At 41.2% G+C, this 15,684-nt stretch overlaps 1 protein-coding gene across 1 annotated transcript in view; it reads right to left on the bottom strand.

Moving 5' to 3' along the window:
- The window catches only part of LOC120064883 (protein phosphatase 1 regulatory subunit 1A-like), a 53,770-nt gene extending 43,422 nt beyond the window's left edge, over positions 1–10,348 (bottom strand). Inside the window, exon 1 of the mRNA XM_039015475.1 lies at positions 10,148–10,348. Coding sequence (XP_038871403.1) covers positions 10,148–10,228 — 81 coding nt within the window. The 5' untranslated portion in view covers positions 10,229–10,348. The remainder of the gene's footprint in view (positions 1–10,147) is intronic.
- Between the last annotated feature and the right edge of the window lie 5,336 nt (positions 10,349–15,684).

Below are 15,684 nucleotides of genomic sequence, written 5' to 3'. Positions count from 1 at the left end.
CACTGTATCTGTGGAATACAACTCTCTATCAATGGAATACAACACTAGCTGTGGAATACAACACTGTTTCTGTGGAATACAACACTATATCAATGGAATACAACACTGCATCTGTGGAATACAACACTGTATCAATGGAATACAACACTGTATCATTGGGATACAATACTGCATCTGTGGAATACAACACTGTATCTGTGGAATAAAACACTGTATCTGTGGAATACAACACTGTATCTGTGGAATACAACACTGTATCTGTGGAATACAACACTGTGTCAGTGGAATACAACACTGTATCTGTGGAATACAACACTGTATCTGTGGAATACAACACTGTATCAATGGAATACAACACTATATCAATGGAATACAACACTGTATCTGTGGAATACAACACTGTATCTGTGGAATACAACACTGTATCTGTGGAATAAAACACTGTATCAATGGAATACAACACTATCAATGGAATACAACACTGTATCTGTGGAATACAACACTGTATCTGTGGAATACAACACTGTATCTGCGCACAAATTAATATGTATATATATTTTTTGACATAATCTACCTTGATGGCCTGAGTTCTGTAATTGAGATAATTATGAAACCATCGGGAAGCATCAGTACCATATTCAGCAGAATTACATGGTCTACAGTACTAAAAGCTTTTGACAAGTCTACAAACATGGAAGCACAATTCATGCTATCATCTAAGGCATTTGCAATATTACTTACAACAAGCACGGTAGCCATAGTGGTACCATGTTTAGGTCTGAATCCGGATTGGTTAATATAAAGAACACCATTTACTGATAGATAATAACGTAGCTGTTTGTTGACAAATGATTATAGGATTTTTGCAAGACAAGGGAGCCTGGAAAGGGGTGGATAAACAACACTTAGGCTTCTACTTGCAGCGTATACGTACTATATACATTTTACGGACACAGTATATTTTACATTGGTTAACTTGTTGTTTTTAGTCCCACCCTTTAGCCCCACTCCATCCCTCCCATCTATCTCTGAACACCATCCAGTCCCATCCTTCAGCTCCCCTCAACCCCTCCCATCTATCTCTGAACACCATCCTGCTTTGATTTCTATTTGCCATATATTTTTCAACTGTGCTGTGATGTTTCACAAAAGTCCTGACCTTTTCTATTCTCATAGTTTCTACAGATTGTAAATCAAAGATCAAATGTTTTGCTCTTATATTATATTGCATTATATTATTGATCGATTGACTATGACTTTTCAAATCAACAAGTAAATGTTGCAATTCTTCAGCCAATTCTGAACCTGCTACCAAAAACATGCTACTGTACATGTGGACAGTACCAAAACAAATGATCTAATGATTCTGTCTCTTTGCATCAAGATTTGCAGACCTGGGATGGTTGTATCCCCCATATATACATAATATTCTATTGGTTGCAAGAATTTTGTATAATAATTGAAATAGAAAAACTCAAAGTTTTCAAACAACCGTCATTTTGTGTATCAGTTCATAAACCATGTGCCATGGAATTGGTACATAAAAAATCTCTTCCCAACTATTTTATGACTTAAAAGGCACAGCTGTCCATTTTTTGGTCCTTAAATGAAAAGGGTATACTTTTTTATTTATCACAATTTTCTTTAATCAATTTTGGTCTTTAATGTCGACAGATAAGTTCCTTACCTTCTCCCCTTTCCACTTGCCTCTTACATTTTTACAGAAATGCTGCAATTAGTTGGTTGTAATTTTGGTTAGAGCAGACATTTTCATATATTTTTGTTAGTTGCATGTGTGACATAACTCCACCAGTCCCATTTATGATATAATTTACAGGGATTATACCATTTTTAAAACATTCTTTCAAAAATAATCGGATTTTATCAGTTATTGTATATGAGTTTAAGCATAATATTTTGTAGATTTTTTATGAAGAAGATGTCTGAGAGTACAGGAGAGTACCATGGATTAGTCTAGTTTTTTTACTCGGAGTTGCTCAGCCAGAGAGATAAAAAAATGGATGAGAAAAATGTGAGTGCCAAAACAGGGTCTAGTAGAAAAAAGCTCTCAATAATAACGATCATGAAGGAACGCCTGGGGCGAGAATTTTTTTCATCTTCACAATTATACGATGGTCAGAGTTTTCCAATTTGGTACCTCTAAGACGAATCAATAGGCCAGTGGTCGCTGACATAATATGCAAAAACACCAGTAGCCAAATACTTATGGGGACGGTTAGTCAGGATAAGGTAAGCCAATCAAGATTTACATCTCCTAACACAACCAGTTTAGATACCAGAAAGGGTTTAAAATAATCAGAAATAGTACCAACAGCCTCCGCGAAGCGGCTGGGAGGCAGTATACCTCAGTAATAAATATATGCACATTCTAGCTTATGGCTACTTTTACAACCAACAGCTCTTACATTTTGGGGACAGACATGCTAAGAGAGCATTATGCCATAACAGCAGTCTATCACATCTAAAAATGTTGTAGTCCGCAACGGCAACGTCCTTCTCCATAATCAAATTATTCAGCCAGGTCTCTGAGATGACCGTAACGTCTGGGCTAGTGTCATGCACCCATACATCCAGAAATGTTAAACATCAGGCTTTGCACATTTATATGGAACAGTCCAAGCCCTGTGCAAGATTTGAAAACAGCAGGAGTGTCCATGGTGGATACATGCTGACACAATTGTTAATAGAACTGGATGAGCTAGCCACAATGGGCTTCCTGATTGCATACAAAATGGCAGAAATAATAATAGAATTCAGGTAAATGTGCACAAGATTACTATTAAAAGTACCCCTGGGCTTAGGAGCACATACAGCAATATGATATCTTGATATGACAATTAGTAGCATAGGTGGAGCTAACCACAGTGTGTTCCATATGGTAACTAACAGAGCTTTCAATGGAAATGAAATTAACTGGCACAGAATTACTATTTACAATACCCACTATCAACATGGGAAGCTGTGACAGAATGATATCAACTCACCTGTGTAATATTGACATACCCACTATCAACATGGGAAGCTGTGACAGAATGATATCAACTCACCTGTGTAATATTGACATACCCACTATCAACATGGGAAGCTGTGACAGAATGATATCAACTCACCTGTGTAATATTGACATACCCACTATCAACATGGGAAGCTGTGACAGAATGATATCAACTCACCTGTGTAATATTGACATACCCACTATCGACATGGGAAGCTGTGACAGAATGATATCAACTCACCTGTGTAATATTGACATACCCACTATCAACATGGGAAGCTGTGACAGAATGATATCAACTCACCTGTGTAATATTGACATACCCACTATCAACATGGGAAGCTGTGACAGAATGATATCAACTCACCTGTGTAATATTGACATACCCACTATCAACATGGGAAGCTGTGACAGAATGATATCAACTCACCTGTGTAATATTGACATACCCACTATCAACATGGGAAGCTGTGACAGAATGATATCAACTCACCTGTGTAATATTGACATACCCACTATCAACATGGGAAGCTGTGACAGAATGATATCAACTCACCTGTGTAATATTGACATACCCACTATCGACATGGGAAGCTGTGACAGAATGATATCAACTCACCTGTGTAATATTGACATACCCACTATCAACATGGGAAGCTGTGACAGAATGATATCAACTCACCTGTGTAATATTGACATACCCACTATCAACATGGGAAGCTGTGACAGAATGATATCAACTCACCTGTGTAATATTGACATACCCACTATCAACATGGGAAGCTGTGACAGAATGATATCAACTCACCTGTGTAATATTGACATAAGCTCAGAACCACTTGTTTTTTCAAACATGGTCCTGTTTTATCAATTGCTGTGCTGAACAATGGACAGTTCATTACCTCTGAGATGTGTTATGTGTGTGTTTGTATTTAGTGTTGCTATAAAGGTGATGACGATACAATAATACACATGCACAATAAATAGGCCTATATCTAAAAATACATACAGCCTCATTGTATATATTTATATATATACAGTACCAGTCAAATATTTGGACACACCTACTCATTCAAGGGTTTTTCTGTATTTTTACTATTTTCTACATTGTAGAATAATAGTGAAGACATCAAAACTATGAAATAACACACATGGAATCATGTAGTAACAAAAAGTGTTCAACAAATCGAAATATATTTTATGTTTGAGATTCTTCAAAGTAGCCACCCTTTGCCTTGATGACAGCTTTGCACACGCTAGGCATTGTCTCAACCAGCTTCACCTGGAATGCTTTTCCAACAGTCTTGAAGGCGATCCCACATATGCTGAGCAATCGGTGGCTGCTTTTCCTTCACTCTGCTGTCCAACCCAAACAATCTCAATTGGGTTAAGGTCGGGTGATTGTGGAGGCCAGGTCATCTGATGCAGCACTCCATCACTCTCCGTATTGATCAAATAGCCCTTACACAGCCTGGAGGTGTGTTTGGTCATTGTCCAGTTGAAAAACAAATGATAGTCCCACTAAGCGCAAACCAGATGGGATGGCGTATCGCTGCAGAATGCTGTGGTAGCCATGCTGGTAATGTGTGCCTTGAATTCTAAATAAATCACTGAGCGTCACCATCAAAGCACCCCCACACCTCCTCCTCCATGCTTAACGGTGGGAACTAAACATGCGGAGATCATCCGTTCACCTTGCATCTCACAAAGACACGGCGGTTGAAACCAAAAATCTTAAACTTGGACTCATCAGACCAAAGGACAGATTTCCACCGGTCTAATGTCCATTGCTCATATTTCTTGGCCCAAGCAAGTCTCTTTTTATTATTGGTGTCCTTTAGAAGTGGTTTCTTTGCAGCAATTCGACCATGAAGGCCTGATTCACGCAGTCTCCTCTGAACAGTTGATGTTGAGATGTGTCTGTTATTAGAACTCTGAGGCTGGTAACTCTAATGAAGTTATCCTCTGCAGCAGAGGTAACTCTGGGTCTTCCTTTCCTGTGGCGGTCCTCATGAGAACCAGTTTCATCATAGCGCTTGATGGTTTTTGCGACGGCACTTGAAGAAACTTTCAAAGTTCTTGAAATGTTCTGCATTCACTGACCTTCATGTCTTAAAGTAATGTAATGCCATAATATGGACTTGGTGTTTTACCAAATAGGGCTATCTTCTGTATACCCCCCTACCTTGTCACAACACAACTGATTGGCATTAAGACGGAAAGAAATTTCACAAATTCACTTTTAACAAGGCACACTTGCTAATTGAAATGCATTTCCGGGTGAATACCTCATGAAGCTGATTGAGAGAATGCCAAGAGTGTTCAAAGCTGTCATCAAGGCAAAGGGTGGCTACTTTGAAGAATCTCAAATATAAAATATATTTTGAATTGTTTAACACTTTTTTGGTTACTACATGATTTCATATGTGTTATTTCATAGTTTTGATGTCTTCACTATTATTCTACAATGCAGAAGATAGTAAAAATTAAGAAAAACCCTTGAATGAGTAGGTGTGTCCAAACTGTTGACTGGTTCTGTAAGTCTAATGGTCACCTGATGGACGCTGTATCCTTGTTTTTGTCCGATGAGTAGATTTTGAGTTACGTAGGTTTTGGTAAAACATTGTCTGATGACCCCTTATGCTGACAGCCCTGTAAACAATCCAGTATGGTGGTTCTCGGTAACGGCTGGACGGATCATGAAAGGCGGGGAGAGTGTTGTGTACATTGTTGGCTTACATATGATGGTGAGGAGATTTTAATTTAACCTGTTTGGGCTGCAAGGGCAGTATTGAGTAGCCAGATAAAAGGTGCCCATTTCAAACGGCCTCGTACTCAATTCTTGCTCGTACAATATGCATATTATTATTACTATTGGATAGAAAACACTCTCTAGTTTCTAAAACCGTTTGAATTATATCTGTGAGTCAAACAGAACTCATTTGGCACAAACTTCCTGACCAGGAAGTGGAAAGTCTGAAATCGAGGCTCTGTTCTACTTCCTGCCTATAAATGGGCATGATACGTATTAGTATACATGCACTTCATAGACCTTCCCCTGGATGTCAAGAGGCAGTGAGAGAAGAAATTGAGTGTTTATCTTGGTCTGAAGTGGAATACAAGCTCTTTGTATGACGTGTCCCCCATTTCCGGTTTTCTGGAGAGCGCGAGAAGGTACCTGGATTTGCCTTCTGTTTAGCTGCCGTTATAGGCGACTACTATCTCCGGCTTTGATTTTATTTGATACATGTGACCATATCATCGTAAAGTATGTTATTTCAATATAGTTTAATCAGATTATTGAAATTTTTTCGGGAGTTTTGCCGTGTTCCGTTCTCTGACTTTGTTGACGATGGAGAGATTCGTGCCACTTGGCTAGTGTGCTTGCTAAATCGAGAGGGAAAGTGGCCGTTCTAAATCCAAACAATGATTGTTCCCGACAAAGGACCCCTTGTCCAACATTCTGATGAAAGATCAGCAAAAGTAAGAAACATTTTATGATGCTATTTCATATATCTGTCGTACATGTGAATTAGTCGTCGGAGCCCAACTTTTGGGTACTCTAGCTATACCGAAGCTGGATGTCGTAATGAAGTTATTTTTTAGAATTCTAACACTGCGATTTCATTAAGAACTAATGGATCTATCATTTCCTATACAACATGTATTTTTTAGTTATGTTTATGAATAGCTATTTGGTCAGAATATGTGTGTCAGAAAAAGTGTCAGAAAAATATCCGGACGTTGTGGGAAATAGTAGCTACGTTAGCACATTGTATAACCACTGATTTCAGCTCTAAATATGCACATTTTCGAACAAAACATAAGTATATGTATAACCTGATGTTATAGGACTGTCATCTGATGAAGAATATCAAGGTTAGTCAAAAATTATATATCTTTTACTGGTTTGTCACGATCGCTAACTTTTTCTGCTGGGAAATGGCTTGTATTTTTGGCTATTGTGGTAAGCTAATATAACGCTATATTGTGTTTTCGCTGTAAAACACTTAATAAATCGGAAATATTGGCTGGAATCACAAGATGCCTGTCTTTCATTTGCTGTACACTATGTATTTTTCAGAAATGTTTTATGATGAGTAATTAGGTATTTGACGTTGGTGTCTGTAATTATTATGGCTGCTTTCGGTGCAATTTCTGATTGTAGCTGCAATGTAAACTATGATTTATACCTGAAATATGCACATTTTTCGAACAAAACATAGATTTATTGTATAACATGTTATAAGACTGTCATCTGATGAAGTTGTTTGTTGGTTAGTTTGGTTGGTTCTTGGTTAGTTAGGTTGGCTTTGTGCATGCTACCTGTGCTGTGAAAAATGTCTGTCCTTTTTTGTATTTGGTGGTGAGCTAACATAAATATACGTGCTGTTTTCGCTGTAAAACATTTTAAAAATCGGACATGTTGGCTGGATTCACAAGATGTGTACCTTTCATTTGCTGTATTGGACTTGTTAATGTGTGAAAGTTAAATATTTAAAAAATATATCTTTTGAATTTCGCGCCCTGCACTTGAAGTGGCTGTTGTCATAAGTGTGCCGACGCCGTTGAGCTTTAACCTGTTTGGCGCGTGAGCTTTAACCTGTTTGGCGTGCAAGCCCGACGTCGGTACACTTATGACAACAGCCAGGTCAAAGTGCAGGGCGCGAAATTCAAAAGATATATTTTTTTAATATTTAACTTTCACACATTAACAAGTCCAATACAGCATATGAAAGGTACACATCTTGTGAATCAAGCCAACATGTCCGATTTTTAAAATGTTTTACAGGGAAGACAAAATATGTAAATCTATTAGCTAACCACGTTAGCAAAAGACACCACTTTTCTTACTCCATCAGTTTTTTACTCCATCAGTAGCTATCACAAATTCGACCAAATAAAGATATAAATAGCCACTAACCAAGAAACAACTTCATCAGATGACAGTCTGATAACATATTTATTGTATAGCATATGTTTTGTTAGAAAAATGTGCATATTTCAGGTATAAATCATAGTTTACATTGCAGCTACAGTCAGAAATTGCACCGAAAGCAGCCATAATATTTACAGACACCAACGTCAAATACCTAGTTACTCATCATAAAACATTTCTGAAAAATACATAGTGTACAGCAATTGAAAGACAGGCATCTTGTGATTCCAGACAATATTTCCGATTTATCAAGTGTTTTACACCGAAAACACAATATAGCGTTATATTAGCGTAGCCACAATAGCCAAAAACACAAACAATTTCCCATTAGCAAAAGTAAGCGATCGTAACAAACAGGCAAAAGATATATAATTTTTGACTAACCTTGATGTTCTTCCTCAGATGACAGTCCTATAACATCAGGTTATACATACACTTATGTTTTGTTCAAAAATGTGCATATTTAGAGCTGAAATCAGTGGTTACCCATTATGCTAACGTAGCTACTATTTCCCACAATGTTCGGATATTTTACTGACACTTTTTCTGACACACATATTCTGACCAAATAGCTATTCATAAACATAACTAAAAAAATACATGTTGTATAGGAAATGATAGATCCATTAGTTATTAATGAAATCACAGTGTTAGAATTCTAAAAATAACTTCATTACGTTATGCAGCTTCGGTATAGCTTAGAGTAGCCAAAACGTTGGCCGCCCACGACTAGTACACAGTTCGACAGATATATGAAATAGCATCATAAAATGTTTCTTACTTTTGCTGATCTTTCATCAGAATGTTGGACAAGGTGTCCTTTGTCCAGAACAGTCGGTGTTTGGATTTAGAACCTTCATTTTCCCTCTCGATTTAGGAAGCGCACTTGCCAAGTGGCACGGATCTCTCCAACGTAAACAAAGTCAGAGAACGGAACACGGCAAAACTCCCGAAAAAATTTCAATAATCTGATTAAACTATATTGAAAAAACATACTTTACGATGATATGGTCACATGTATCAAATAAAATCTAAGACGGAGATGTTAGTCGTCCATAACGAGAGCAAAACAGAAGGCAAATCCATGTCCTCTTTCGCGCGCTCCAGAAACAGGAAGTGGACGGTCACGTCAAACAAAGAGCTTTAATTCCACCTCAGACCAAGATAAACACAATTTTTTTTCTCTCACCGCCTCTTGACAACCAGGGGAAGGTGTATGAAGTGTATGTAGACTCTTACGTATCATGCCCATGTATAGGCAGGAAGTTGAACAGAGCATCGATTTCTAACATTCCACTTCCTGGTCAGGAAGTGTGCTGCAGAATGACTTCTGTTTCACTCAGAGAAATAATTCAAACGGTTTTAGAAACTAGAGAGTGTTTTCTATCCAATAGTAATAATAATATGCATATTGTACGAGCAAGAATTGAGTACGAGGCCGTTTGAAATGGGCACGATTTAACTGGCTACTCAATACTGCCCCTTGCAGCCATAAGAAGTTAAATCAAATCAAATAAAATGTTATTTGTCACCTGCGCCGAATACAACAGTTGTAGACCTTACAGTGAAATGCTTACTTACAAGCCGTTAACCAGCAATGCAGCTTTAAGAAAAATAAGAATAAAAATAATATTTACTAACTAAAGTAAAAAATAAAATAAAATAACACAATAAAATAACAATAACAACTCTATATACAGGGGTACCGGTACAAAGACAATGTGCAGGGGGTACAGATTAGTCCAGGTAATTGAGGTAATATGTACATGTAGGTAGGGGTAAAGTGACTATGCATAGATTATAAACAGTGAGTAGCAGCAGCGTAAAAAAAATATATATAATAATTTAATAAAACAGAAGGAGGAGTCAATGCAAATAACCAATTTAATAGTTGCACCAACTATTGCGATTCACACTCTGCTCTGTAAGGGCTATAACCTCCCCGTGTCATAACTAATTGATCCCGACACACCGAATGCTCTCAGAACGGACACTATTGAGAGACTATGAGGTCCTGTGCCATAACCGCCTGCGACCCACTAGCCTAGCCCCATTTCCAGCCTGCCCCCATGTCTTTTCAGATTAAAGACTGGCTGCGAACGCACCGGTAAAACTGTAAGTCATTGATCCTGTAAGTAACAAGCTATCTGCTTGTGTAAGGTCCTGTATGATCCCCCCCACTGCCTTCTCACCTGTTCAGCAGCCTCCGGGTCCAGGTGTGAGTCCAGGAGAGGCATGGTGAACTGGATCTTCCTGGGGCTGCCTGTCTCCATGGTCCTGCTGGTGGTAGAGTAGTAGTAGTAGAGTAGAAGCTGCACAGATCACTATCGAGCACTTTCTCTCTCTATCTCTGTCTCTCTGTCTCTCTATCTCTTCACACCTGTCCCCTTCTTTTACGCCCTTTCTCTCTCTCTCTCCCTGTCCTTTTTATGCCGTACTCTTTCAGTCTCTTTCTTTTCCAGCTCTACTATTACTGTGTTCCTCTGTTGCTCTGTTCCTCTGCCCGGTCTCCTTTCAGTTCTGTACTAGAGAGGGAAGCAAGGGCATACTGCGCTCTGAAGACCTCTCTCTCTCTCTCTCTCTCTCTCATTCGCTGAGTCTGCCTCCCTCTCGCACTTGACCCCGCCCCCTCTCCCCTCTCTCTCGTTCTATTGGCTGGTCTTGCACTGGGACTTAACTGCAGAGCCAAACCAAGCCGGCGGCTGAGGCTCTCCTAACTCCTACAAGCAGCCAAATACATCACACCACCACGCTCAGTAAAAATAATTTTGTGATGAACACCTACACACACACAGCACATCACACCTACACACACACCTACAAACACACATACAGATGTACACAATACATACACTGCATAACATATTGATGGGTACTGAACATAACACAGCGGACGTCCCTTTCATCTCCAGACATATAATATTGACCTGTTTGTATTAACATTTACAGACAAGCCACGAGACAGAGAGATGTTCAGTCGTCATAAGATCATGATATGTCACGTCAGAAAATATATGATATCAAGACATCATGGTCATTTATGATAAGATCATAATATGTCACGTCAGAAAATATATGATATCAAGACATCATGGTCATTTATGATAAGATCATGATGAATCAGGTCCGATCAGACATGATATTAAGATGTCATTGTCAGTCATGATAAGATAAAGCTGTGACAGATAGATACTCTGCTGTATTCATTCTGATCAGACATGTCCTGTAACATAGCCTCCCTCCGCTCTGATCAGGTATGTCCTGTAACATAGCCTCCCTCCGCTCTGATCAGGTATGTCCTGTAACATAGCCTCCCTCCGCTCTGATCAGGTATGTCCTGTAACATAGCCTCCCAACACTCTGATCAGGTATGTCCTGTAACATAGCCTCCCAACACTCTGATCAGGTATGTCCTGTAACATAGCCTCCCTCCGCTCTGATCAGGTATGTCCTGTAACATAGCCTCCCTCCGCTCTGATCAGGTATGTCCTGTAACATAGCCTCCCAACACTCTGATCAGGTATGTCCTGTAACATAGCCTCCCTCCGCTCTGATCAGGTATGTCCTGTAACATAGCCTCCCAACACTCTGATCAGGTATGTCCTGTAACATAGCCTCCCAACACTCTGATCAGGTATGTCCTGTAACATAGCCTCTCAACACTCTGATCAGGTATGTCCTGTAACATAGCCTCCCAACACTCTGATCAGGTATGTCCTGTAACATAGCCTCCCTCCGCTCTGATCAGGTATGTCCTGTAACATAGCCTCCCTCCGCTCTGATCAGGTATGCCCTGTAACATATCCTCCACTCTGATCAGGTATGTCCTGTAACATAGCCTCCCAACACTCTGATCAGGTATGTCCTGTAACATAGCCTCCCTCCGCTCTGATCAGGTATGTCCTGTAACATAGCCTCCCTCCGCACTGATCAGGTATGTCCTGTAACATATCCTCCACTCTGATCAGGTATGTCCTGTAACATAGCCTCCCAACACTCTGATCAGGTATGTCCTGTAACATAGCCTCCCAACACTCTGATCAGGTATGTCCTGTAACATAGCCTCCCTCCACTCTGATCAGGTATGTCCTGTAACATAGCCTCCATTCTGATCAGGTATGTCCTGTAACATAGCCTCCATTCTGATCAGGTATGTCCTGTAACATAGCCTATATTCTGATCAGGTATGTCCTGTAACATAGCCTCCATTCTGATCAGGTATGTCCTGTAACATAGCCTCCCTCCGCTCTGATCAGGTATGTCCTGTAACATAGCCTCCCAACACTCTGATCGGGTATGTCCTGTAACATAGCCTCCATTCTGATCAGGTATGTCCTGTAACATAGCCTCCCAACACTCTGATCAGGTATGTCCTGTAACATAGCCTCTCAACACTCTGATCAGGTATGTCCTGTAACATAGCCTCTCAACACTCTGATCAGGTATGTCCTGTAACATATCCTCCCTTCTCTCTGATCAGGTATGTCCTGTAACATATCCTCCCTTCTCTCTGATCAGGTATGTCCTGTAACATAGCCTCTCAACACTCTGATCAGGTATGTCCTGTAACATAGCCTCTCAACACTCTGATCAGGTATGTCCTGTAACATATCCTCCCTTCTCTCTGATCAGGTATGTCCTGTAACATAGCCTCCCAACACTCTGATCAGGTATGTCCTGTAACATAGCCTCCCTCCGCTCTGATCAGGTATGTCCTGTAACATAGCCTCCCTCCACTCTAAACAGGTATGTCCTGTAACATAGCCTCTCAACACTCTGATCAGGTATGTCCTGTAACATAGCCTCCCAACACTCTGATCAGGTATGTCCTGTAACATAGCCTCCCAACACTCTGATCAGGTATGTCCTGTAACATAGCCTCCCTCCGCTCTGATCAGGTATGTCCTGTAACATAGCCTCCCAACACTCTGATCAGGTATGTCCTGTAACATAGCCTCCCTCCACTCTGATCAGGTATGTCCTGTAACATATCCTCCCTCCACTCTGATCAGGTATGTCCTGTAACATATCCTCCCTCCACTCTGATCAGGTATGTCCTGTAACATATCCTCCCTCCACTCTGATCAGGTATGTCCTGTAACATATCCTCCCTCATCTCTGATCAGGTATGTCCTGTAACATATCCTCCCTCCACTCTGATCAGGTATGTCCTGTAACATATCCTCCCTCCACTCTGATCAGGTATGTCCTGTAACATATCCTCCCTCCGCTCTCATCAGGTATGTCCTGTAACATAGCCTCCCTCCTCTCTGATCAGGTATGTCCTGTAACATAGCCTCCCTCCGCTCTGATCAGGTATGTCCTGTAACATAGCCTCCCAACACTCTGATCAGGTATGTCCTGTAACATAGCCTCCCTCCGCTCTGATCAGGTATGTCCTGTAACATAGCCTCCATTCTGATCAGGTATGTCCTGTAACATAGCCTCCCAACACTCTGATCAGGTATGTCCTGTAACATAGCCTCCCTCCGCTCTGATCAGGTATGTCCTGTAACATAGCCTCCCTCCGCTCTGATCAGGTATGTCCTGTAACATAGCCTCCCAACACTCTGATCAGGTATGTCCTGTAACATAGCCTCCCTCCGCTCTGATCAGGTATGTCCTGTAACATAGCCTCCCAACACTCTGATCAGGTATGTCCTGTAACATAGCCTCCCAACACTCTGATCAGGTATGTCCTGTAACATAGCCTCTCAACACTCTGATCAGGTATGTCCTGTAACATAGCCTCCCAACACTCTGATCAGGTATGTCCTGTAACATAGCCTCCCTCCGCTCTGATCAGGTATGTCCTGTAACATAGCCTCCCTCCGCTCTGATCAGGTATGTCCTGTAACATATCCTCCACTCTGATCAGGTATGTCCTGTAACATAGCCTCCCAACACTCTGATCAGGTATGTCCTGTAACATAGCCTCCCTCCGCTCTGATCAGGTATGTCCTGTAACATAGCCTCCCTCCGCTCTGATCAGGTATGTCCTGTAACATATCCTCCACTCTGATCAGGTATGTCCTGTAACATAGCCTCCCAACACTCTGATCAGGTATGTCCTGTAACATAGCCTCCCAACACTCTGATCAGGTATGTCCTGTAACATAGCCTCCCTCCACTCTGATCAGGTATGTCCTGTAACATAGCCTCCATTCTGATCAGGTATGTCCTGTAACATAGCCTCCATTCTGATCAGGTATGTCCTGTAACATAGCCTATATTCTGATCAGGTATGTCCTGTAACATAGCCTCCATTCTGATCAGGTATGTCCTGTAACATAGCCTCCCTCCGCTCTGATCAGGTATGTCCTGTAACAAAGCCTCTCAACACTCTGATCAGGTATGTCCTGTAACATAGCCTCCCAACACTCTGATCGGGTATGTCCTGTAACATAGCCTCCATTCTGATCAGGTATGTCCTGTAACATAGCCTCCCAACACTCTGATCAGGTATGTCCTGTAACATAGCCTCTCAACACTCTGATCAGGTATGTCCTGTAACATAGCCTCTCAACACTCTGATCAGGTATGTCCTGTAACATATCCTCCCTTCTCTCTGATCAGGTATGTCCTGTAACATATCCTCCCTTCTCTCTGATCAGGTATGTCCTGTAACATAGCCTCTCAACACTCTGATCAGGTATGTCCTGTAACATAGCCTCTCAACACTCTGATCAGGTATGTCCTGTAACATATCCTCCCTTCTCTCTGATCAGGTATGTCCTGTAACATAGCCTCCCAACACTCTGATCAGGTATGTCCTGTAACATAGCCTCCCTCCGCTCTGATCAGGTATGTCCTGTAACATAGCCTCCCTCCACTCTGAACAGGTATGTCCTGTAACATAGCCTCTCAACACTCTGATCAGGTATGTCCTGTAACATAGCCTCCCAACACTCTGATCAGGTATGTCCTGTAACATAGCCTCCCAACACTCTGATCAGGTATGTCCTGTAACATAGCCTCCCTCCGCTCTGATCAGGTATGTCCTGTAACATAGCCTCCCAACACTCTGATCAGGTATGTCCTGTAACATAGCCTCCCTCCACTCTGATCAGGTATGTCCTGTAACATATCCTCCCTCCACTCTGATCAGGTATGTCCTGTAACATATCCTCCCTCCACTCTGATCAGGTATGTCCTGTAACATATCCTCCCTCCACTCTGATCAGGTATGTCCTGTAACATATCCTCCCTCATCTCTGATCAGGTATGTCCTGTAACATATCCTCCCTCCACTCTGATCAGGTATGTCCTGTAACATATCCTCCCTCCACTCTGATCAGGTATGTCCTGTAACATATCCTCCCTCCGCTCTGATCAGGTATGTCCTGTAACATAGCCTCCCTCCTCTCTGATCAGGTATGTCCTGTAACATAGCCTCCCTCCGCTCTGATCAGGTATGTCCTGTAACATAGGCTCTCAACACTCTGATCAGGTATGTCCTGTAACATAGCCTCCCTCCGCTCTGATCAGGTATGTCCTGTAACATAGCCTCCCAACACTCTGATCAGGTATGTCCTGTAACATAGCCTCCCTCCGCTCTGATCAGGTATGTCCTGTAACATAGCCTCCCTCCACTCTGATCAGGTATGTCCTGTAACATAGCCTCTCAACACTGATCAGGTATGTCCTGTAACATAGCCTCCCTCCGCTCTGATCAGGTATGTCCTGTAACATAGCCTCCCTCCATTCTGATCAGGTATGTCCTGTAACA

Source organism: Salvelinus namaycush, chromosome 20 (assembly GCF_016432855.1).
Source record: "Salvelinus namaycush isolate Seneca chromosome 20, SaNama_1.0, whole genome shotgun sequence".
NCBI lineage: Eukaryota > Metazoa > Chordata > Actinopteri > Salmoniformes > Salmonidae > Salvelinus > Salvelinus namaycush.
Note: the sequence above shows the minus strand (reverse complement) of the source record. Positions and strands in the feature narration are given on the sequence as shown.